We start from the raw sequence: 25,368 nt of genomic DNA, 5'->3' as shown, positions 1-25,368 counted from the left end.
CTCTGACGCAGACATGTTTTCACCAAACAGGTCTGGGACCAACATCAGGAATCATTGTTCATTTTGAATGAGAATATTGCACTACTTGACATTACTAGTGTCTCATTAAAGCCATGTGAAAAAAGCTGCTTTATAACAATGGAGTTGCTAGTTCAATTAGATGTCAATGGAGTTGCTAGTTAAATTAGATGTCAATGTAAACCTGGACACTAATAGAAATGTAGTGACCATATCACCATAATGAATCTAAAGGGTTATCTATTGTGTGTTACCTTGTGGCTGGCGCGGGCCTCCCTGGGCTGATGGAAGAGCTGCCTAATGAATCTAAAGGGTTATCTATTGTGTGTTACCTTGTGGCTGGCGCGGGCCTCCCTGGGCTGATGGAAGAGCTGCATGGTCCAGGCGTGTCTCCCAGACATCCCCCTGATCAACATGGTCACGGACGGACAGGGATCTGCTGACACAGACAGGGTAACCAGGTCAAAAGGGTCTCTCTCATTCGGCACCATACGGAAGACAGACAAACTGGGGGGAGTGGACTTTGTTTATTGTTGCTAAAAGTTTTTAAACATTTTTCCGTTGCATGCTCTAATGAAAACGACCCAAGACTATTCTTATTAGCTATCAGTCTGATATCAGTGAACATGTTGAGGACTGATAACATGTGGGAGGATAACAGATAGCATGTGGGAGGATAACAGATAGCATGTAGAGGATAACAGACAGCATGTTAGGGATAACAGACAGCATGTTAGGGATAACAGACAGCATGTTAGGGATAACAGACAGCATGTTAGGGATAACAGACAGCATGTTGAGGATAACTGACAGCATGTTGAGGATAACTGACAGCATGTTGAGGATAACTGACAGCATGTTAGGGATAACTGACAGCATGTTGAGGGATAACTGACAGCATGTTGAGGGATAACTGACAGCATGTTGAGGGATAACTGACAGCATGTTGAGGGATAACTGACAGCATGTTGAGGATAACTGACAGCATGTTGAGGATAACTGACAGCATTTTAAGGGATAACTGACAGCATTTTAAGGGATAACTGACAGCATGTTGAGGGATAACTGACAGCATGTTGAGGGATAACTGACAGCATGTTGAGGGATAACTGACAGCATGTTGAGGGATAACTGACAGCATGTTGAGGGATAACTGACAGCATGTTGAGGATAACTGACAGCATGTTGAGGATAACTGACAGCATGTTAAGGGATAACTGACAGCATGTTGAGGGATAACTGACAGCATGTTGAGGGATAACTGACAGCATGTTGAGGGATAACTGACAGCATGTTGAGGGATAACTGACAGCATGTTGAGGGATAACTGACAGCATGTTGAGGGATAACTGACAGCATGTTGAGGGATAACTGACAGCATGTTGAGGGATAACTGACAGCATGTTGAGGGATAACTGACAGCATGTTGAGGATAACTGACAGCATGTTGAGGATAACTGACAGCATGTTGAGGATAACTGACAGCATGTTAGGGATAACTGACAGCATGTTAGGGATAACTGACAGCATGTTAGGGATAACTGACAGCATGTTAGGGATAACTGACAGCATGTTAGGGATAACTGACAGCATGTTAGGGATAACTGACAGCATGTTAGGGATAACTGACAGCATGTTAGGGATAACTGACAGCATGTTAGGGATAACTGACAGCATGTTAGGGATAACTGACAGCATGTTAGGGATAACTGACAGCATGTTAGGGATAACTGACAGCATGTTAGGGATAACTGACAGCATGTTAGGGATAACTGACAGCATGTTAGGGATAACTGACAGCATGTTAGGGATAACTGACAGCATGTTAGGGATAACTGACAGCATGTTAGGGATAACTGACAGCATGTTAGGGATAACTGACAGCATGTTGAGGATAACTGACAGCATGTTAGGGATAACTGACAGCATGTTGAGGATAACTGACAGCATGTTGAGGATAACTGACAGCATGTTGAGGATAACTGACAGCATGTTGAGGATAACTGACAGCATGTTGAGGATAACTGACAGCATGTTGAGGATAACTGACTCTGTTCATTGCCCAGCGGCTGCTCCAGCATGGCCAGGATGACAGAGTTGTCCAGGACAAAGTAGCGGAAGTTCTTGTGACTGGTGGAGGTCAGCCTGGAGTACTTGATCAGGGTGTCCTCGTTCAGCAGGCTGCAGGGGGAGGCGGGGCCGCTAGGCGACGGGAACGCCCCCAGGACTTGCATTATACTGTCAGGGAGCGCAAAGAGAGGGTTTCCACTAGTTACCACAGCCACAAAGTAAAAATTGGCTTAATCATTAAAATGTAGAAAACAAAAATATGCTTTTTGGTCTTAATTTAAGGGTTAGGTGTAAGGTTAGCAGTGTGGTTAAGGTTAGGTTTAAAATCACATTAAGAGAAACTGTAGAAATAGGCGGGGTATAAGACTCTGTGGCGACCCAAAGAGTGGGCATGAGGAGTGACTCCAGAGGTACAGTGCCTGACAGGGAGAGTAAAGAGTGGGCATGAGGAGTGACTCCAGAGGTACAGTGCTGACAGGGAGAGTAAAGAGTGGGCATGAGGAGTGACTCCAGAGGTGCAGTGCCTGACAGGGAGAGTAAAGAGTGGGCATGAGGAGTGACTCCAGAGGTGCAGTGCTGACAGGGAGAGTAAAGAGAGGATGAGGAGTGACTCCAGAGGTGCAGTGCTGACAGGGAGAGTAAAGAGTGGGCATGAGGAGTGACTCCAGAGGTGCAGTGCCTGACAGGGAGAGTAAAGAGTGGGCATGAGGAGTGACTCCAGAGGTGCAGTGCTGACAGGGAGAGTAAAGAGAGGATGAGGAGTGACTCCAGAGGTGCAGTGCTGACAGGGAGAGTAAAGAGTGGGCATGACGAGTGACTCCAGAGGTGCAGTGCTGACAGGGAGAGTAAAGAGTGGGCATGAGGAGTGACTCCAGAGGCACAGTGCTGTCAGGGAGAGTAAAGAGTGGGCATGAGGAGTGACTTCAGAGCTACTGGGGGGAGGACGGCTCGTAATAAATGGCCAGAACAGAGCCAATGGAATGGCATCAAACACCTGGAAACCATGAGTTTGATGTATTTGATACTATTCCACGAATTCCACTCATTACCATGAGCCCGTTCTCCCCAATGAAGTTGCCACCAACCTCCTGTGTTCCAGAGGTACAGTGCATTGGAAAGATAGAAAGGATATACGAGGCAGAAATCCCCACTATAATACATTTCAAACACTGAAAAGTATATGAATAAACATGTAAACCCTGAATAAAGTGGATTAGTCAACATATTTTGAAATGATTAACTTCAGGTAAAATGGTTGCAAACAATTAAAAGCTACGGTCTGATTGGTACACACATTTTTGGACTTTTAAATGATTGATTGTCATTGATTGTGGGACAATACAACAAATAAATGCCTGGTGAGCTTAGTTCAACTCTTTTCGCTCAGCAGAACCCCAAAAATAAGGTTGTTTTACTCCATCATTTGCCAACAATGTATTTGTAAACGAACACGGTATAGCTTCTAAACATCTTATTTTCTTCAGTCCCATCCTTCAGCTGATTACCAAAACAAGTGGTAGGGTGACTGAATCCTTTAAAGAGAAAAAGAGAGACTTTAAAACGGAGTAAAAGGTTTCAATTTCCCATGTCCTTATAACACCTCATATCTTTAACCTTTGTTCTGTTACATCACACATAGTCCTTGGCGATGTTCTCAAAATGTTCCACTGGCCTGTTCCATGTATTGGTTCACCAAGACCAGTGTGTATATAAAGAAGGGGACTGAGCCCAGTAGACTACATTAGTTCTGAGGCATTGTCAGAATGAGGGATGCTGTAGCTCTGCTGGTGTTGTTGTACTGTCTGGGGAATGGAGAGAGTGGAGGGGTCAGAGAGAATGACATTACTCAACAGGGTCACAGTCAAGGGGGAGAGTGATGTTGAACAGTTGACCAACGAGCCGGACATCTGGACTGAGCTGAAGGAGCGGAGAGACATGGTGGTGGATCTGAGGAACACGGGGACGAGACTGATAGCCAGTGAGAGCCATGTGGAGGACCAGAGAGTGGAGCTGAGGGTCACTAAGAATGAACTGCAGGCCTTCCGAGTGGCGCAGTGGTCTAAGGCTGTGCCACTAGAGATCCTGGTTCGAGTCCAGGCTCTATCGCAGCCGGCCTCGACCGGAAGACCCATGTGGCGGCGTACAATTGGCCCAGCATCGTCCGGGTTAGGGGAGGGTTTGGCCGGCAGTGAGGTCCTTGTCCCATCGCGCACTAGCGACTCCTGTGGCGGGCCGGGCGCAATGCACACTGACAGTCGCCAGTTGTACGGTGTTTCCTCTGATACATTGGTGCAGCTGGCTTCCGGGTTAAGTGGGCATTGTGTCAAGAAGCAGTGCGGCTTGGTTGGGTTTCAGAGGACGCACAGCTCTCGACCTTGGCCTCTCCCGAATCTGTATGGGAGTTGCAGCTATGGGACAAGATTGTAACTACCAATTGGATACCACGAAATTGGGGAGAAAGGGTTAACAAATAAAATTATTCAACAACAAAAAAAACGAAGAAAAAAAACGAAGAAAAAGAAATCTACATGAACTGCAGTTCCACAAGAACAAGGTGGAGGAACTGGATAGAGAGAACACAGGTATAGTGAGGCAGCTACGTTCAATGACTTTAGTATTGTGATTTAAGATTAGGAAAACAGCGGTGTGTTGAATTGATGAAAACTGTTTAGCTCTGGAGGCCAGAGTGACAGCCAGGTGGAGGAACTCAAAGAGACACAATGCATGTATGAACAACACCTTGTAAAGCCTTTTAATCTATGAACTAGATTTTAACATCCAAATTCTATTTGTGATTAATATATTGTGATAGTAGTAATCGATGTCACTAATACTAGGTAGACCCAGAGGCAGTGGGTAGGCCTATGTAAATGTGTTGTGACTAGAATTATTTTATGATTTTAATTTTCCCAATGTAGCATATTTAAACAATGGTCAATATGGTTCTGTATCTTTCAACCTTAGGGGTAAGGTGGATAATCAATCAATCTGGTGTATAATGTGAAGGTACAGTGCATTTGGAAAGTATTCAGACCTCTTGACTTTTCCACATTTTGTTACATTACAGACTTATTCTAAAATGTATTAGCATTTTTTTTTTTCATCAATCTACACACAACACCCCATAATGACAAAACAGAAATACCTTATTCAGACAATTTTGCTATGAGACTCGAAATTGAGCAATCGGGGGAGAAGGTCATTGGTCAGGGAGGTGACCAAGAACCCGATGGTCACTCTGACAGAGCTCCAGAGTTTCTCTGTGGAGATGGGAGAACCTTCCAGAAGGACAACCATCTCTGCAGCACTCCACCAATCAGGCATTTATGGTAGAGTGGCCAGATGGAATCCACTCCTCAGTAAAAAGCACATGACAGCCCGCTTGGAGTTTGCCAAAAGGCACCTAAAGGACTCTCAGGCCATGAGAAACAAGATTCTCTGGTCTGATGAAACCAAGATTGAACTTTTTGGCCTGAATGCAAAGCATCACATCTGGAAGAAACCTGGCACTATCCCTACGGTGAAGCATGGTGGTGGCAGCATCATGCTGTGGGGATGTTTTTCAGCGGCAGGGACTGGGAGACTAGTCAGGATCGAGGGAAAGATGAACGGAGCAAAGTACAGAAAGATCATCGTTTTTTTTATTTAAAAAAAAGCTTGCTCCAGAGCGCGCAGGACCTCTGACTGGGGTGAAGGTTCACCTTCCAACAGGATAACAACCCTAAGCACACAGCCAAGACAACGCAGGAGTGGCTTCGGGACAAGTCGCTGAATGTCCTTGAGTGGCACAGCCAGAGCCCGGACATAAACTCGATCAAACATCTCTGGAGAGACCTGAAAATAGCTGTGCAGCGAAGCTTCTCATCCAACCTGACAGAGCTTGAGAGGATCTGCAGAGAAGAATGTGAGAAACTCCCCAAATACCGGTGTGACAAGCTTATAGCTTCATACCCATGAAGACGAGGCTGTCATCGCTGCCAAAGGTGTCCCAATAAAGTACTGAGTAAAGGGTGTGAATACTTATGTAAATATAATTTCAGTTTTGTTTTTATGAATTAGCAAACACTTCTAAAAACCTGTTGTTGCTTTGTCGTCATTATGGGGTAGGGTGTGTAGATTGAGGGGGGGGGGGGGGGGGGGGGGACAATGGATGCCACCTTTCCAACAAGTCAGTTTGTCAAATGTCTGCCCTGCTACAGCTGCCCCAGTCAACTGTAAGTGCTGTTATTGTGAAGTGGAAATGTCTAGGAGCAATAACGGCTTAGCCGCGAAGTGGTAGGCCACACATGCTCGCAGAACGGGACCGGCGAGTGCTGAAGCGTGTAGAAATCGTCTGTCCGTGGTTGCAATACTTACTACAGAGTTCCAAACTGCCTCTGGAAGCAACGTACCTCCAACTTTGTGGCAACACTTTGGGGAAGGCCCTTTCTTGTTACAACATGACAATGCCCCCGTGCACAAAGTAAGGTCCAAACAGAAATGGTTTGTTGCGATTGTGTGGAAAAGCTTGACTGGCATGCACAGAGCCCTGACCTCAATCCCATCAAACACCTTTGGGAAGACTTGGAACGCCGACTGCGAGCCAGGCCTAATCGCCCAACATCAGTGCCCGACCTCACTAATGCTTGAGCCTCAATGGAAGCAAGTCCCCGCAGCAACGTTCCAACATCTAGTGGAAAGCCTTAGAAGAGTGGAGGCTGTTATAGCGGCAAAGGGGGGACCAACACCATATTAATACCCATGATTTTGGAATGAGATATTTGACAAGCAGGTCTCCACATACTTTTGGTCATGTAGTGTGTGTGTGTGTGATAGGGCGCTCAGGACCTCAGACTGGGGCGGGCGGGAGTACATACATACGTATGTATGCATGTACGTACGCCCCAGTCTGAGGTCCTGAGCGCTCCACCACACACACACAATACCATTTTGGAGTGATGGAGAATATACCAGGGCAGTCAATGAATGCATTCAACTCAAATCCTAATTAAAAACATTTGTCAATACCTTCAAACCATAAACTGAATTTCAATGAATTCTCTGAACTGTGTTAAAATGGAATTGCCCTAAACCCCTCTACCGTGGATTGAATTGTGTTTTACCACCACCTGCTGGTGTACTATGGTATTACCATAAAGTCCCTCCAACGTGTTAACCTCCACCTTTGCATATGAATCCCTGATCACAGTCAATATCAAGGACTAGTAAATATGTATGGAACTCAGAGATGCAAAGCAGACTTCCTATTATGCTATGCATAATGCAAAGAACGAACATCTTCCAAATAAATGATTCTCAGGAGAAAGGACCTCGATCCTTCACTTGCCGTTTTGCACCTTTTCACTAAAGGTGCATCTTTCATATTTTATAGTGAGTGGATCAAATGTTTCACTGCATTACCAAGATATACAGGCTCTAATAGGTGTGATATCCAGGCTCCAATAGGTGTGGATACTGTATATAACCCAACAGGCTCCAATAGGTGTGGATACTGTATATAACCCAACAGGCTCTAATAGGTGTGGATACTGTATATAACCCAACATGCTCTAATAGGTGTGGATACTGTATATAACCCAACAGGCTCCAATAGGTGTGGATACTGTATATAACCCAACAGGCTCTAATAGGTGTGGATACTGTATATAACCCAACAGGCTCCAATAGGTGTGGATACTGTATATAACCCAACAGGCTCTAATAGGTGTGGATACTGTATATAACCCAACAGGCTCTAATAGGTGTGGATACTGTATATAACCCAACAGGCTCTAATAGGTGTGGATACTGTATATAACCCAACAGGCTCTAATAGGTGTGGATACTGTATATAACCCAACAGGCTCTAATAGGTGTGGATACTGTATATAACCCAACAGGCTCCAATAGGTGTGGATACTGTATATAACCCAACAGGCTCCAATAGGTGTGGATACTGTATATAACCCAACAGGCTCTAATAGGTGTGGATACTGTATATAACCCAACAGGCTCTAATAGGTGTGGATACTGTATATAACCCAACAGGCTCTAATAGGTGTGGATACTGTATATAACCCAACAGGCTCTAATAGGTGTGGATACTGAATACAGCCCAACAAGATGTAAATAGGCATAGATACTGCATACAGCCAGTGGTGTAAAGTACTTAAGTACTACTTAAGTTGTTTTTTGGGGTATCTGTACTTTACCATTTATATTTTTGACAACTTTTACTTCATAACATTCCTAGAGAAAATGTACTTTTTACTACATACATTTTTCCTGACACCCAAACGTACTCATTACATTTTGAATGCTTAGCAGGATAATAAAATTGCCTAATTCACAAACTTACCAAGAGAGCATCCCTGGTCATCCCTACTGCCTCTGATCTGGTGGACTCACTAAACACATGCTTAATTGGTAACTGATGTCTGAGTGTTGGAGTTTGCCCCTGGCTATCTGTAAATAAAATGTAAAAAAGCAAATCGTGCCATCTGGTTTGCCTAATAAAAGGAATTTGAAATTATATACATTTTTACTTTTGATGCTTAAGTATATTTGGGCATTTACATTTACACTTATGTTTAAAACCAAATACTTTTACTCAAGAAGTATTTTACTGGTACTGACTTTCACTTGAATCATTTTCTATTAAGGTATCTTTACTTTTACTCAAGTATGACAAGTGGGTACTTTTTCCACTAATGCATGATGCCCAACAAGGTACAAATAGGCGTGGTTACTGCATGAAGTAGGAACTGGCGTCAAACGCCTCAAAACTTGTAACATATATCATTAAGTCCAAAAATGGATGTACCAATCACAGATTACCCATTAAAGAGAGAACTAAAAGGTAATGCATCTTAATAATAATAATAATAATAATAATAATAATAATAATGTTTCCCTACAGAACCATTACTCCTCTCAGGTGGCCCTCACCATGACAAGGTGGCCTCAGCAGCATCCTTCACCCTCATGGAGGCCGGGTTGTGCTCCTTGTCCCCTTTGTAACGCACTTCCTGGTCACCCGTCTTGGACTTGCTGCCTGATATGCCCAGTTCCACAATCTCCAGGACCTCTATCAAACAGTCCTGCAACAAAACACTATGTCATTGCATGGCACAAAAGTCAACTGGTGAGTTAAGAGTGTTCATACAAGTCATAGAGAACAAAAAATTAAGATTAAATCACGCTATGATGTCAAACGAAGGATGTGACCATTTGAACAATGAATGATTCAAAAGGAAGATTTGACCTACACTTTTCAAAACTCAAGAAAAGGTTGATATTTGCTTCAATAGCGATAAACTGTGTGAAGTCCAAAAGGTGCCCGTGCATAAATATGGCAGCCTCCATGCACAATGCCTTGTTTTCTAAGTTTGCTGAATTGCAGCTTGCTCTCTGTTACTCTTTTGTATCTTCATTAGAACGTTATACATGATCCCAAGTGTAGTTCACAGACACAAGCAATTTCAAACAACTAAAAAGTAAATGGAGCTGATTCCTTCCATCTTTATGTACCTTGGTCATTCTTAAGATGGACAGAACAGTAGGAACACAGATTAAGCCTCGTCCTGGACCAAAACACACTCAAAATCAATAAAGAAGGAAATAGCAACCAGAGTAATTGTGGCTCAAATGCCTTTGAATCATTTGTCATTAAAATTGCTTTCTAGTTCAGCAGCCTACTAGGCTTAATCTGGGAGACCATGCACAGTAGTAGTCCAGAATGTGTTGTTGTGGTCCCTCTACCTTTTCATTGAGCATGTCAGGGTGTTCTGTCAGCCACACACACAGACACTGGAAGGCTGCCACGATCATAGAGTGGAGGTCTCTGGAGTGGAGGGGGGCAGGCCGGCTGCACTGGTACACGATGTAACCACATACCGAGCTGACCGCACGTTTACGGTCTGCAGACTCCACACTCGTCCTCACCTGAGGAGGGAGACCGAGCAGAGTTTAATGAACGACAACTGAAAGGTCTGTTGTAGAATCTCCTGGCTCTTACTCATCTCCATTGCAGTGTTCATTATCATAGCCTTTCCATAGTTGTCTGGCCACCTCATGTTTGTTGTTTCCATTACAATTACTTACATGGGAAAGGAAAGCCATGCTGGCTTTGTTGTCTACCGTCACCTTACAATGTAGGGTTTTAAATTTGCTTTAAATGGACAATGTAGGTATCGTTGATAGGACCCCAAGTGGGCATATGGAGCTAAAACGATGGGTTTAAAACGTTGCGTGCCTAATGAACAGGACCCTGGGGCTTTACCTTGGCCAGGCCGGCCAGCAGCTCCAGAGCGGCCAGGGAGATGCTCATGTCAGGCCTCCACTGGGAGTTGAGCCTCTGGGTGACAAGGTGGATGCTGCGGATCAGCAAGCCAGCCGCTGCATCTGTATGGAGAGCTAGGGATATGACCCCCCCAGAAGAAAACGCCATACCACGCCACGTCACACAACCACGAGCAGAGAAGGAGAGCTGGGGTTAGTAACTACTGGACCAGGCAGAGCACGTCCAATAAGCATCAGCTACACACACAAAGCAATCGGCATGACAACAGTACTATATGAGCAGTCCTTATGAGGTTGGATATTATGGATGTATTAGGTCAAATTCCATCTTCAATTCATTGAAAAATCCTCATTAGAAGACAATAGACATTTTTCAATTCATGAAATGGCCCCAGACATTTGTTGCCCATAGAATGGTAGCCAAAACTAGGACAAATTAACCAAACATGCATGTGTATCTCATGTTTAAAAAAATAAACCAACAATAGAGCTGTTTGTTTGTTTGTGTTTCAATTGTCTTTCAGAAACTTAGAGGTTGAAATTAAGATGAAGGAAAAGGCAACACTTCAAGTAAAAAACATGTTTCTGTTTGAAATGAACTTGTCTGAGAAAACCAAGAAATTGCAGTACAGTTGCTGCACACAAGTGGGAGCCTGCATTTAGTTGATGTTCAGCATAGCCATGCATTTGCCCAGCATGTAGTTATTATGAAAGACATTTGCAGCCAGTCAGTGGGTCTAACTTGTGGATGATCTCAATTGTATTCTCTCCTTGCCTCCTCCTCCACAAAACACATTGGAGAAGATCTGAGGGGAAGAATCTCAGATTTCTGCTCCAATGATCTTTGAGAAGGTGACATGGAAGGAGGACATGAGGAATCAAGGAAACAGAGATTCACTCCAGGTCTAGGCTCACATTCCAGCTTAAATAAAACATGCATAAGCTGTATACACTAATGCATGCAGTTAAGATATTTATGCACAAGTTGCACATGCGGTATAGCGAGAAGAGCTAGCAGGTGACAGACACACGACCGTCTGCATTCTGATAATATAAGTATCACTGAAATGACACAGCATCACTGCAAATATGAAAATAATAATGCCTTTTTGGGAATCACCTTTACCCAATGTCATACATGTCCACTATACTACTAAAGCATGACTGACAGGAATACAAAAATAAATGAAAAGACAGTCAACATTCAAAACTATTATAGAAACATTACTGTAAAAGTCTAGCTCAGGGGTATTCAACCTTGGGTCCGCGAAGGTACTGCATGGGGGTCCACAAAAATATAATCATATTTTTATGAATATCGCTAGCAGAAATCAGATTTTGAATTACATACCTACTAATACCTCCTTGTTTCTCAATTCATAATATTGAGCAAATTACACTAATTGGAGCTAATTACACACACTGGAGTATCTGACATAGGCTTTGAAAAAGCACCCGCAAATAGGCTACCACCAGCGCGGAAAATGGGGCTCCCGAGTGGTGCAGCGGTCTTACACACTGCATCTCAGTGCTAGAGGCGTCACTAGAATCCAGGCTGTATCACAACCGGCCATGATCGGGAGTCCCATAGGGTGGCACACAATTGTCCCAGCGATGTCTGTAGGCTGTCATCGTAAATAAGAATTTGTTCTTAACCGACTTGCCTAGTTAAATAAAAAGGTTACATTTAAATAGTTCTGCTGGTGAGGTTTGACTTGGACATACATGTTTGCCAACACATGGCTAAACTTTGTTTAACCAGCTAAACAGCAGCTCTTCTAGCTAATAGGCTATGTTAGAGTTACACTTCCTCTTCCTGTTATAATGTAGAGAGGTCAAAATAATGAAAAGCTGTCTACCAAATTGATTTTATTTTTATGTTGATTACTTTTTGTCAGTATCTTTAAACCATTAATTGGTTTTCAATTAATTAGCGGAACTGTGAGGAAATGGAATTGGCCTAAACCCCTCTACTGTGGATTGAATTGTGTGGAAGTGTTTTACCACCACCACCACTGTATTACCATAAAGTCCCCCCCATAACCCTGTTGACCTCCACCTTTGCATAGGATTCCCTGGTAACAGTCAGTGTGGGTATTCTATTCATGCCCCGGGCCTGCCCTGGATGAACCTGGTTAGCTTTGATTGCATTCGTTTTGGAACCAGGCTACCCACAGGGCATGAGCCAGGTGGCCCGTTTTGGCTGATGGTGAAGTCGGCTCAAAACAAAGGTGACGTAGGTTAAGCACATGAAGTAATGGGAGTAATGAGAAGGAGTCTGTTTTCACACGCAAAAGTGAGTTCTTTTGATAAAAAGACTTACTCTGCCTTCCCAATGAAAACTAGTTTGAAAAATCAAACATACAGTAAAAGTCAAAAGTTGACACACCTACTACTTTTTCTCTATTATTATTATGTTCTACATTGTAGAATAACAGTGAAGACATCCAAACTATGAAATAACACATGGAATCACGTACTAACCAAAAAAAATAAAAAAAATAAGTTAAATATATATTTCAGATTCTTCAAAGTAGTCACCCTTTGCCTTGATGACAGCTCTGCACACGCTTGGTATTCTCTCAACCAGCTTCATGAGGTAGTCACCTGGAATGCATTTCAATTAACCGGTGTGCCTTGTTCAAAGTGAATTTGGGGAATTTCTTTCCTTCTTAATGCGTTTGAGCCAATCAGTTGCATTGTGGCAAGGTAGGGGTGGTATACAGAATATAGCCCCATTTGGTAAAAGACCAAGTCCATATTACGGCAATAACAGCTCAAATAAGCAAAGAGAAACAACAGTCTATCATTACTTGAAGACATGAAGGTCAGTCAATGCGAAACATTTCAAGAACTTTTAAAAGTTTCTTCAAGTACAGTCGCAAAAACCATCAAGCGCTATGATGAAACTGGCTTTCATGCGGACCGCCACAGGAAAGGAAGAACCAGAGTTACCTCTACCGCAGAGGATACATTTCATTAGAGGTACCAGCCTCAGAAATTGCAGGCCAAATAAATGCTTCAGAGTTCAAGTAACAGACATCTCAATATTAACTGTTCAGAGAAGACTGCGTGAATCAGGCCTTCATGGTCAAATTGCTGCAAAGAAACCACTACTAAAAGGACACCAATAAGATGAAGAGGCTTGCTTAGGCAAAGAAACACGACCAATGGACATTAGATCGGTGGAAATCTGTCCTTGGTCTGATGAGTCCAAATTAGAGATTTTTGGTTCTAACCTCCATGTCTTTGTGAGACGCAGAGTAGGTGAACGGATGATCTCCACATGTGGTTCCCACCGTGAAGCATGGAGGTGGTGTGATGGTGCTTTGCTGGTAATACTGTCAGTGATTTATTTAGAATTCAAGGCACAATTACCCAGCATGGCTACCACAGCATTCTGTAGCAATATACCATCCCATCTGGTTTGTGCTTAGTGGGACTATCATTTGTTTTTTAACAGAACAATGACCCAAACACACCTCCAGGCTGTATAAGAGCTATTTGACCAAGAAGCAGAGTGAGGAGTGCTGCATCAGATGACCTGGCCTCCACAATCACCCGACCTCAACACAATTGAGATGGTTTGGGATGAGTTGGACCGCAGAGTGAAGGAAAAGCAGCCAACATGTGCTTAGCATATGTGGGAACTCCTTCAAGATTGTTGGAAAAGCATTCCAGGTGAAGCTGGTTGAGAGAATGCCAAGACTGTGCAAAGCTGTTATCAAGGCAAAGGGTGGCTACTTTGAAGAATCTAAAATAAAATATATTTTGATTTGTTTAACACTTTTTTGGTTACTACATGATTTCATGTGTTATTTCATAGTTGATGTCTTCACTATTATTCTACAATGTATAAAATAGTAAAAATAAAGAAAAACCCTTGAATGAGTAGGTGTGTCCAAACTTTTGACTGGTGCTGTATAATTTGTTTGACAAAATGACCATGCGACGCAGATCACTGTTGGATTTGAGAAAGGCGCTCCTCTACCCCACTTTTGCCCGTGCACGTCAAGGGCCATAGCCCTGGTGCACTTAACCAAACTCCCTCAATATCAAGGACTAGTAAATACTTCTGTTTTTTATTTTTAATACATTTGCAAAAATGTCTAAAAAAACAGTTTTCGCTTTGTCATTGAGGTATTGCGTGTAGATTAATGAGGGAAAAACATTTATTTAATCCATTTTAGAATAAGGCTGTAACGCAACACAATTTCAATACTTTCTGAATATATATATATATATAAAAATCCATTGTTGGACATAAGACTGTAAAAACACCAGGAAATCAGCTCCAAGTGATATACATTTTGGAAATCCGTTCCCATCGTATAGGTTTGAAATTATTATGTTTTAGTCAAATATTATCTGTTTGGGCTTCATGCGGTCAATTTGCAGTCAGCAGTTGATGACCGCTGGGCTCGGGTTTACTAAATAGGAAAGGCCTAGAGATCACTAACTGGGAAGGGCTAGAGGTCACTAACTAGGAAGGGCTAGAGGTCACTAACTAGGAAGGGCTAGAGGTCACTAACTAGGAAGGGCTAGGGGGTCACTAACTTGGAAGGGCTAGAGGTCACTAACTAGGAAGGGCTAGAGGTCACTAACTAGGAAGGGCTAGGGATCACTAACTAGGAAGGGCTAGGGATCACTAACTAGGAAGGGCTAGGGGGTCACTAACTAGGAAGGGCTAGGGGGTCACTAACTAGGAAGGGCTAGGGGGTCACTAACTAGGAAGGGCTAGTGGTCACTAACGAGGATGGCTAGAGGTCACTAACTAGGAAGGGCTAGGCTAAGTAACTAGGAAGGGCTAGGGGGTCACTAACTAGGAAGGGCTAGGGGTCACTAACTAGGAAGGGCTAGGGGTCACTAACTAGGAAGGGCTAGGGGGTCACTAACTAGGAAGGGCTAGGGGGTCACTAACTAGGAAGGGCTAGGGGGTCACTAACTAGGAAGGGCTAGGGGGTCACTAACTAGGAAGGGCTAGGGGGTCACTAACTAGGAAGGGCTAGGGGGTCACTAACTAGGAAGGGCTAGAGGGTCACTAACTAGGAAGGGCTAGAGGTCACTAACTAGGAAGGGCTAGGGGTCACTAACTAGGAAGGGCTAGGGATCACTAACTAGGAAGGGCTAGAGGTCACTAACTAGGAAGGGCTAGGCTAAGTAACTAGGAAGGGCTAGGGGGTCACTAACTAGGAAGGGCTAGGGGGTCACTAACTAGGAAGGGCTAGGGGGTCACTAACTAGGAAGGGCTAGGGGGTCACTAACTAGGAAGGGCTAGGGGGTCACTAACTAGGAAGGGCTAGGGGTCACTAACTAGGAAGGGCTAGGGGGTCACTAACTAGGAAGGGCTAGGGATCACTAACTAGGAAGGGCTAGGGATCACTAACTAGGAAGGGCTAGGGGGTCACTAACTAGGAAGGGCTAGGGGTCACTAACTAGGAAGGGCTAGGGGTCACTAACTAGGAAGGGCTAGAGGTCACTAACTAGGAAGGGCTAGGGGTCACTAACTAGGAAGGGCTAGAGGTCACTAACTAGGAAGGGCTAGGGGTCACTAACTAGGAAGGGCTAGGGGTCACTAACTAGGATGGGCTAGGGGTCACTAACTAGGAAGGGCTAGGGGGTCACTAACTAGGAAGGGCTAGGGGGTCACTAACTAGGAAGGGCTAGGGGTCACTAACTAGGAAGGGCTAGGGGTCACTAACTAGGAAGGGCTAGGGGTCACTAACTAGGAAGGGCTAGGGGTCACTAACTAGGAAGGGCTAGGGGTCACTAACTAGGAAGGGCTAGAGGTCACTAACTAGGAAGGGCTAGGGGTCACTAACTAGGAAGGGCTAGGCTAAGTAACTAGGAAGGGCTAGAGGTCACTAACTGGGAAGGGCTAGAGGTCACTAACTAGGAAGGGCTAGGGGTCACTAACTAGGAAGGGCTAGAGGTCACTAACTAGGAAGGGCTAGAGGTCACTAACTAGGAAGGGCTAGAGGTCACTAACTAGGAAGGGCTAGAGGTCACTAACTAGGAAGGGCTAGGGGTCACTAACTAGGAAGGGCTAGGGATCACTAACTAGGAAGGGCTAGAGGTCACTAACTAGGAAGGGCTAGAGGTCACTAACTAGGAAGGGCTAGGGATCACTAACTAGGAAGGGCTAGGGGTCACTAACTAGGAAGGGCTAGGGATCACTAACTAGGAAGGGCTAGGGATCACTAACTAGGAAGGGCTAGAGGTCACTAACTAGGAAGGGCTAGAGGTCACTAACTAGGAAGGGCTAGAGGTCACTAACTAGGAAGGGCTAGAGGTCACTAACTAGGAAGGGCTAGAGGTCACTAACTAGGAAGGGCTAGAGGTCACTAACTAGGAAGGGCTAGAGGTCACTAACTAGGAAGGGCTAGGGGGTCACTAACTAGGAAGGGCTAGGGGGTCACTAACTAGGAAGGGCTAGGCTAAGTAACTAGGAAGGGCTAGAGGTTGGTTGATTGATTTTGGCAGACATGGGTTCAAACAGTATTTATTTTATTTTAAAATACTTCAGCTGCCCTTGATTGAGCTTCCCTGGCACAATGGCGTCAACTGAATAGTCTCAAAAGTGCATACCCCGCCCACTTGGTACTCAGAGCATGCTCAATGAAACGCTCCAAGAAAGTAAATATTATTTGAACAAAAGTCTGGATTTTGGAACAGGGCTCATGAATGTGTTCTCCAAGGGGCTCACCGTAGTCTCTGAGGAGGGCCTGGGTGGGCCTCTCTCTGTCAGGGGTGGTGGCTTCAGAGCTGCCCCCGCTGGTGTTGCTGATGCCACTGTTGTTCCTGCTGTGGCTCTTGGCCAGTGCATTGCTGCCGTCCACAATGCCCTGTTGGGGTGGCATTGTCACAGTCTGCTCAGATCATTAAAGGGATATTTTACTCAAAAACAAAAACTGATTTTAGTATTTTGTTCATTAGTCTACATAAAACATCTTTGTGGACTAATGAACAAAATACATTTGAGTAAAATATCCTTCAAATACAACATTTATGGTGACCTCTTGCCAGGTTTCTAACCTCTTTCCTGGTTAAGTAAAAGGTTACATATTTGTTTTACAGATTTCTCTTAGCTACATGTTTTGTTCAGTTTATTTTCTTTCTGGTTGAGTGAGCGTTTCTACAGTGTGGAGAACAAAAGCATTGGTCTCACCCCCTCCGCTTGGGCACCAGTGGACTCCAGGAGAGCAGAGTCTTGGACAATGTTGAGCATTGCACCTGTACAGAGAAAAGGCTCTTCATTATTACATTCATTCCAGGGTGATTCTTCACTACGTAAAAGAGATAACTGTTTTGGCAGGTTGAAAGTACAAACACACATACGAGACACCCATATCAAAGCACGCCTCCAAGACACAAATCTGGTTCTCAGTCGCATTTCCTAATGAGGATTAAAACCGCGACTAAATCAGTAGTCAACCTTTTTTTTATGAACCTTTATTTAACTAGACAAGTCAGTTAAGAACAAATTCTTATTTACAATGACGGCCTAGCCCGGCCAAACCCAAACCTCGGACGACGCTGGTCCAATTGTGCGCTGCCCTATGGGACTCCCAATCACGGCCGGTTGTGATACAGCCTGGAATCGAACCAGGGTCTGTAGTGACGCCTCAAGCACTGAGATGCAGTGCCTTAGACCGCTGCCCTTATTATTACATTTACATTTTAGTCATTTAGCGGACGCTCTTATCCAGAGCGACTTACAGTAGTGAATGCATACATTTCATTTCCTCTACTTTTTTTTTGTACTGGCCCCCCGTGGGAATCGAACCCACAACCCTGGCGTTGCACACACCATACTGGCGTTGCAAACACCATGCTCTACCAACTGAGCTACAGGGAATTAAATAATAATACATTACATAACACACTTTTCATTGTAAAACAACCAAAGGTCAAATGAAAAAAATGGGTAGAGAAAGTGAAGATGAACTAACCCAGGATCATCTGTGTGTTGGTGGGGTCCGTCTCTGTCTGGAGCGCTCCTATTAGGATGTTGACCAATCGCAGTTTGAGGGAGACAAAGGAGACAGCCTTGTCGGGCAGAGAGTTGTCGTCGTTGCTGAACTTGCCCTCCAAGAGCACCTGGAACATACAAATTATACATGTGGTTGACTTTGCACTTAAACAACCGTCAAGAACTACAGGGCATTGCAACTGTTCACTAAAACAGACAGTTCAATAGAAATTCAGTACAACACAAAACGTTTAAATAAGTCCAAATCACCATCCATCGATTGTAACTATATGTAAACTATAAGATCCATCCATACCATGTCCTCATTTTATTTGGTGCAAATTTTTTCTATTCATTTAGGGAATAAAGCATATTAGCTGTGTCTACACAACTAATGGTGTGGGACTTGGAGCATCTTGAAGACATTTGAAAACATCTGACAAATGTTGGTTTTAGACTGATGTTCCTTTCATGACAAGTGAGTGTAACAGGTTTACCTCTGACTTGACGTTGCCAAAGTGGTGTGGCAGAGGCAGCATGGACATCAGGATGTTAATGGAGGCTCTCCTCAAGTCTGTGGGGTTCACATAGGTCTTAAACTTTGACAGCTCTCTGGAGAGTGGAAAGAACAAGTTACTTTAATTCAAATGAAACATTCAAAGGAGTTAGGCTCTGTTCAATGTTGGTCACTTTAGTTAACTCCTTTTGAATATTTGCTATTGGAGTTACACTTAACTAAAATGATAAACATTAAAAAGGAGACAACAGTCAGATATCCTATTTAACCAACAATCAATTGTCCACTGATAAGACTCCTCAAACTATTTCTTACATTGACATTTGAGTTTGTTTCAAGCGTATACAGTGAGTTTTGTTAAATGTTCATTTCTGGGCATTTCCCTTCTGTGACACTAACAGACAAACTTCACCCAAAGAACTAAACACACATATTTCTGTCAACACTGCATTCCTTATGCATGCAGATGTCCTTAACACAGACCATGACTAATTGTCTATCAAACATCATAAGACTTCAGCTGTGTAAAGCTGTAAAAGCAATTTCAGCACAGTAGAGTTTAGAACAACGAGATGTAGGGGGAATAACAATAGCAGCTATTCTTTCAGCAAGCAAACGTAAAAGCTGGAATGCGCATTTGGAGAAACACCACCACTGTTCATCCCCAGCACATTTGTTACTGTTTATAATAGATACTTTTCTGTTCTATCATGTGTGCAATGATTTCCAAGGGGGAAAAAAACATTGTTATCGGTTTGAGGTAATTTCTTGGTTTGTTTTTGTAATATCGGCAGCTTTAATATAGATGTAGCATTCGTCACCGGTCAGGGAGGATGTTCTCCAGAGCAGAAATGAAGTAGGGGACAACCACGTTGATGCCCTTCAGGTCGGAGCAGAAGAGGGCAGAAGAGTTGAGGATGATGCTGGCCAGGACCGGTCGGCAGATGTAGTCAGAGATCTGGAGGCCCTGGATCAGAACCATGTAGAACCTGGGGGGGGCGGAGACAGAGAAAGGTTTAGTCGGAGTAGAGCTTTTTAGACAGACCTAGAGTATGATGAACAGCCACATAACTCTGGTCCTGGGGACCCAAAGGGGTGCATATTCTTGTTTTTGCCCCAAATCAAGTTGATGAATTTAATCATGAGTGTTAAAGCTAGGGCAGAAAGTAAAATGTGCACCCTTTTAGGACCAGGACCAGGATTGGGAAACACTACGTAAAACATGTGGGTACCTGGACAGGTAAACGGGCAGGATCTCCTCGCCGGTCTTCTTGCTGCAGAAGATCCTGCAGAGGGTCCCACAGGCCTCGGCCCGGCCCGACTCATAGTTGTCGGGGAACTCATTGGCATCGAACATGGGGTTGGACACCATGGTCTCTGTGGACATCAGGGAGCCCTGCCTCCTTGGCTCCATGCCTGCCTGAGTGGCCAGGGCTGGGGGGGGGGGGGGGTAGAGGAGAGAAAGAGACAGAGAGAGAGAGAGAAACACAATGGGGAATGGTAAAGGATAGAGGGTGGGGGTAGAAAAGTGAGAGAAAGTGGAGGGATAGAGAAATTAGGTAGAATTAGAAAAAGAAGAGCGAGAGAGGACAGAGGAGATGTGTTGGGTCAAAGGTCAAAAGCAGAAGCCACTGACAATAAGTGGTTATAAAAAGTAGCTGCTTTAAAATAAAACGTCAAAAGGCAGGGGTCATTTTCCAAAGAGAGATTTTTCTGCCATTGAAAACCTTGGGCAGGCCGATTTTACAGGACGCCTCAGTCCAAACTGTGTAAAAAAATAATAAAAAAAAACCATCTAGAAATACATTTTCGGGATGGAAAAAAAAAATCTGTGTAAACTTAAAAAAACCACAAAAACCTCTAAAATTCAGCTGCGTCGACGGCCCGACTGCGCCCATTGCCACGCCCACAACCTAAACCCCTTTTTGATCAAGAAAATCCCTGAAAGATCAAAGACATCAGTGAGCTGAGAAAGCCCCTGACAGATCAAAGAAATCAGTGAGCTGAGAAAACCCCTGAAAAATGCCTCTAAGATCTCGATGAGCTGAGAAATGTTTTCAAACGTTGTGCTAATGGAACGGTACAAGAGAGGATATTTACTATCAAGTTTACTTACTTTAACCCGACTGCCTTTAAACTGAAAGCTCTACACCCTATTCCCTATAAAAAAAAGGTGCTATGGGCCCTGATCAAAAGTAGTGCACTACAGTCGGAAGTTTACATACACTTAGGTTGGAGTCATTAAAACTCGTTTTTCAACCACTCCACAAAATTTCTTGTTAACAAACTATAGTTTTGGCAAGTCGGTTAGGACATCTGCTTTGTGCATGAAACAAGTCATTTTTCCAACAATTGTTTACAGACAGATTATGTCACTTATAATTCACTGTATCACAATTCCAGTGGGTCAGAAGTTAACATAAACTAAGTTGACTGTGCCTTTAAACAGCTTGGAAAATTCCAGAAAATTATGTCATGGCTTTAGAAGCTTCTGATAGGCTGATTGACATCATTCGAGTCAATTGTAGATGTACCTGCGGATGTATTTCATGGCCTACCTTCAAACTCAGTGCCTCTTTGCTTGACATTGTGGGAAAATCAAAAGAAATCAGCCAAGACCTCAAAGAAAATTGTAGACCTCCACAAGTCTGATTCATCCTTGGGAGCAATTTCCAAACACCTGCAGGTACCACATTCATCTGTACAAACAATAGTACGCAAGTATAAACACCATGGGACCACGCAGCCGTCATACTGCTCAGGAAGGAGACGCGTTCTGTCTCCTAGAGATGAACGTACTTTGGTGCGAAAAGTGCAACTCAATCCCAGAACAGCAGCAAAGGACATTGTGAAGATGCTGGAGGAAACAGGTACAAAAGTATCTATATCCACAGTAACACGAGTCCTATATGGACATAACCTGAAAGGCCGCTCAGCAAGGAAGAAGCCACTGCTCCAAAACCGTCATAACAAAGCCAGACTACGATTTACAACTGCACATGGGCACAAAGATCGTACTTTTAGGAGAAATGTCCTCTGGTCTGATGATTCAAAAATAGAACAGTTTGGCCATAATGACCATCGTTATGTTTGGAGGAAAAAGGGGGAGGCTTGCAAGCCAAAGAACTACATCCCAACTGTTAAGCACGGGGGTGGCAACATCATGTTGTGGGGGTGCTTTGCTGCAGGGACTGGTGAACTTCACAAAATAGATGGCATCATTAGGAAGGAAAACTATGTGGATATATTGAAGCAACATCTCAAGACATTAGTCAGGAAGTTGAAGCTTGGTCGCAAATGTGTCTTCCAAAGGGAACCTTTACAACGCTTCAGTTTGGCATTTTGCTCTGCTGACAACACTTGATTTGGGTCACATGAAGTTCCATTGTATGAAGTAGCTTTGAGCTACTTCACACAATGGGTTTTTACATTGGGTTTTTCGTTATTTTTACATTGTAGAATAATAGTGAAGACATCAAAACCATGAAATAACACATATGGAATCATGAAGTAAGCAAAACAAGTGTTAAACAAATCAAAATATATTTTATATTTAAAGTAATCACCATTTGCCTTGACAGGCCGGGTGGCCATTTGATTAATTGTATAGGAGTCTTATGGCGTCGGGGTAGAAGCTGTTAAGGAGCCTCTTGGACCTAGACTTGGCGCTCCGGTACCGCTTGCCGTGCGGTAGCAGAGAGAACAGTCTATGACTAGGGTGGTTGGAGTCTTTGACAATTTTTTGGGTCTTCCTCTTACACCACCTGGTATAGAGGTCCTGGATGGCAGAAAGCTTGGCCCCAGTGATATACTGGACAGTACGCACTGCACTCTGTAGCGCCTTACGGTCGGATGCCGAGCAGTTTCTATATCAGGCAGTGATGCAACCGGTCGGGATGCTCTCGATGGTGCAGCTGTACTTTTTGATGATCTGAGGACGCAAGCGAAATCTTTCAGTCTCCTGAGGGGGAAAAGGTGTTGTCGTGCCCTCTTCACGACTGTCTTGGTGTGTTTAGACCATGATAGTTTGTTGGTGATGTGGACACCAAAGAACTTGAAACTCTCGACACGCTCCACTACAGCCCCGTCTATGTTAATGGGGGCCTGTTCGGACTACTTTTTCCTGTAGTCCACAATCATCTCCTTTGTCTTGAGCACATTGAGGGAGAGGTTGTGGTCCTGGCACCCTATAGGCTGTCTCATCATTGTCGGTGATCAGGCCTACCACATTGTGTCGTCAGCAAACTTGATGGTGTTGGAGTCGTGTTTGGCCACGCAGTCGTGGGTGAACAGGGAGTACAGAAGGGAACTAAGCACGCACCCGAGGGCGGCCCGTCAGGAAGTCCAGTTGCAGAAGGAAGTCTTTAGTCCCAGGGTCCTTAGCTTAGTGATGAGCTTTGAGGGCACTATGGTGTTGAACGCAGAGCTGTAGTCAACGTCCAGCATTCTCACATAAGTGTTCCTTTTGGCCAGGTGGGAAACGGCAGTGTGGAGTGCGATTGAGATTGCGTCATCTGTGGATCTGTGGGGACGATATGCAAATTGGAGTGGGTCTAGGATTTCTGGGATGATGGTGTTGATGTCAGGCATGACCAGCCTTTCTTGGCTACCGACGTGAGTGCTACGGGGCGGTAGTCATGTAGGCAGGTTACCTTCGTATTCTTGGTCACAGGGACTATGGTGGTCTGCTTGAAACGTGGGTATTACAGATTCGGTCAAGGAGACGTTGAAAATGTCAGTGAAGACATTTGCCAGTTGGTCCACGCATGCACCGAGTACACGCCCTGGTAATCCGTCTGGCCCCGCAGCCTTGTGAATATTGACCTGTTTTAAAGGTCTTGCTCACATCGGCTACGGAGAGCGTGATCAGTCGTCTGGAACAGCTGGTACTCTCATGCATGCTTCAGTGTTGCTTGCCTTCGAAGCGAGCATAAAAGGCATTTAACTCATCTGGTAGGCTGGCGTCACTGGGCAGCTCGCGGCAGGGTTTCCCTTTGTAGTCCGTAATAGTTTGCAAGCCCTGACACATTCGACGAGCATCAGAGCCAGTGTAGTAGGAATTGTTCTATGTATTATATTTCTATGATAATGTTTCTCAACATCCCTAGCCTGTTTTTTCACAGCTAAATAAGAGGAGATGATAAAGGAGAGCGGAAGCAATTTTAGACTATTGAGACGCAAACCAGTTTTTGACCCTTAACCTCCGACCCTGACCTTACCAGTCAAGCTGTTGTCTCGGCTCAGGCCCGTGTGGAGCTTGCAGTGCACCAGCGCGGCGTCAAACAGCCACTGGCCAAACAGATTGAGGACACTGTTGACCTTGGGCCTGGTGGGGGCGGGCAGCGGCCGGGGCTCAGAGCTGGTCAGGTTGGGGCTGGACAAGGGAGAGGTGGAGGACGGCTGGTAGGACACTTTGGGTTGGTGCGTCATACTTGCCTGGATGGGTAGGAGGGTGGGGGATAACCAGGAATGAATTAACTGTCAAATGGGCATAGTAAGAATATGAATATTCAGGGACATTAATATTTATTCCTATGATCGTCTGAGGCTTATTTGGCAAAGGGATGCTGTATTTCTCCCATTTTACTCTGATACAAATGGGCCATTTGAGGAAAAAACAACTCTGGTGTAGGAACTTACTGTGGAGGTTTTACTGGCCGTCTTGATGACCCCCGTGGGTTTGTTGCGGCGGCTGTGAGGGGGCGTGGTGTTGGTGGTGGTGGGTGGCGGCGGTACGCTCAGTCTGTTGACAGGGGTGGGTGGGGCACTGTCCGACCGGGGGCGGGAGATACCTGAGGGAGAAAGAGATCCGCATCAGAGGACATTCTGGTGTTTCAGGTGAAAACAGCGAGGACCAATGGAGTCCCATTTCCCCTCCTCCCATATTTTGGTTACAAGCGCCACTCGGATCAGGGAGGATGTTAGTAACGTCAACATTGGCAGCTCATCATCTTTGAGGTTCACCCTTCCTCCACAAGAGAGAAAGATACCAGATCAAAATGCACAAGCCATGTGATGTGGATATGTCTTCTTTGTAGGGGGATACTCACCACAGATAAGGAACAATGTAAAAAAAAAAACATAGAAATAAGTATACACATATTTTAAAAGAAAAATCCACACCACAATAGATCGAGCAAGTTTCCCAATGTCACATTTTCACTTCATAGCCTTGGGGCGGCTAGACGGCCAATTTTGATTGAAACACTACTTATTCAGAATCTTGGCTCAGTCTATCAAAAACAGATACATACATGCATATACTTACTGTCCACACTGACACAGTAAACTCAGGCATTGATTGGGTGAGTGCTTCACATTACCACATGGATCAGACCCTCTAAACCTATTACTGCAATTTTCAGTGAAGCCCAAAACAATTTATAGGTAAACTGCATTTCTGTATAGCACTTTGTGACATCTGCTGATGTAAAAAAGGCTTTATAAATAGATTTGATTGATTGGCACCTTTCACAGAATTCAGTGTTGATGATGCAACATGGTGCACTAA

The 25,368-nt window shown here is 44.3% G+C and overlaps 1 protein-coding gene across 10 annotated transcripts in view; it reads right to left on the bottom strand.

Annotated features, from left to right (window-relative positions):
- The window catches only part of LOC115150116 (ral GTPase-activating protein subunit beta), a 55,562-nt gene that overhangs the window by 13,179 nt on the left and 17,015 nt on the right, over positions 1-25,368 (bottom strand). For 6 of the 10 annotated variants that reach the window (XR_003867049.1, XM_029693058.1, XM_029693057.1 and 3 more), the window contains 13 exons: positions 24,498-24,649; positions 24,077-24,293; positions 20,090-20,291; positions 19,679-19,846; positions 18,838-18,952; positions 18,321-18,468; positions 17,537-17,601; positions 17,075-17,213; positions 10,349-10,482; positions 9,829-10,011; positions 9,016-9,167; positions 2,069-2,256; positions 351-454 (listed from right to left, as the gene is read on the bottom strand). Coding sequence is in view for 9 of the 10 variants with exons in the window: in XM_029693058.1 (XP_029548918.1) it covers positions 351-454; positions 2,069-2,256; positions 9,016-9,167; positions 9,829-10,011; positions 10,349-10,482; positions 17,075-17,213; positions 17,537-17,601; positions 18,321-18,468; positions 18,838-18,952; positions 19,679-19,846; positions 20,090-20,291; positions 24,077-24,293; positions 24,498-24,649 (1,967 nt within the window). In the remaining variant the exon portion in view is untranslated. The remainder of the gene's footprint in view (positions 1-350; positions 455-2,068; positions 2,257-9,015; positions 9,168-9,828; positions 10,012-10,348; positions 10,483-17,074; positions 17,214-17,536; positions 17,602-18,320; positions 18,469-18,837; positions 18,953-19,678; positions 19,847-20,089; positions 20,292-24,076; positions 24,294-24,497; positions 24,650-25,368) is intronic. The other 4 variants (XM_029693060.1, XM_029693063.1, XM_029693064.1 and 1 more) reach the window with 2 other exon arrangements.

Source organism: Salmo trutta, chromosome 16 (assembly GCF_901001165.1).
Source record: "Salmo trutta chromosome 16, fSalTru1.1, whole genome shotgun sequence".
Classification (NCBI taxonomy): domain Eukaryota; kingdom Metazoa; phylum Chordata; class Actinopteri; order Salmoniformes; family Salmonidae; genus Salmo; species Salmo trutta.
Note: the sequence above shows the minus strand (reverse complement) of the source record. Positions and strands in the feature narration are given on the sequence as shown.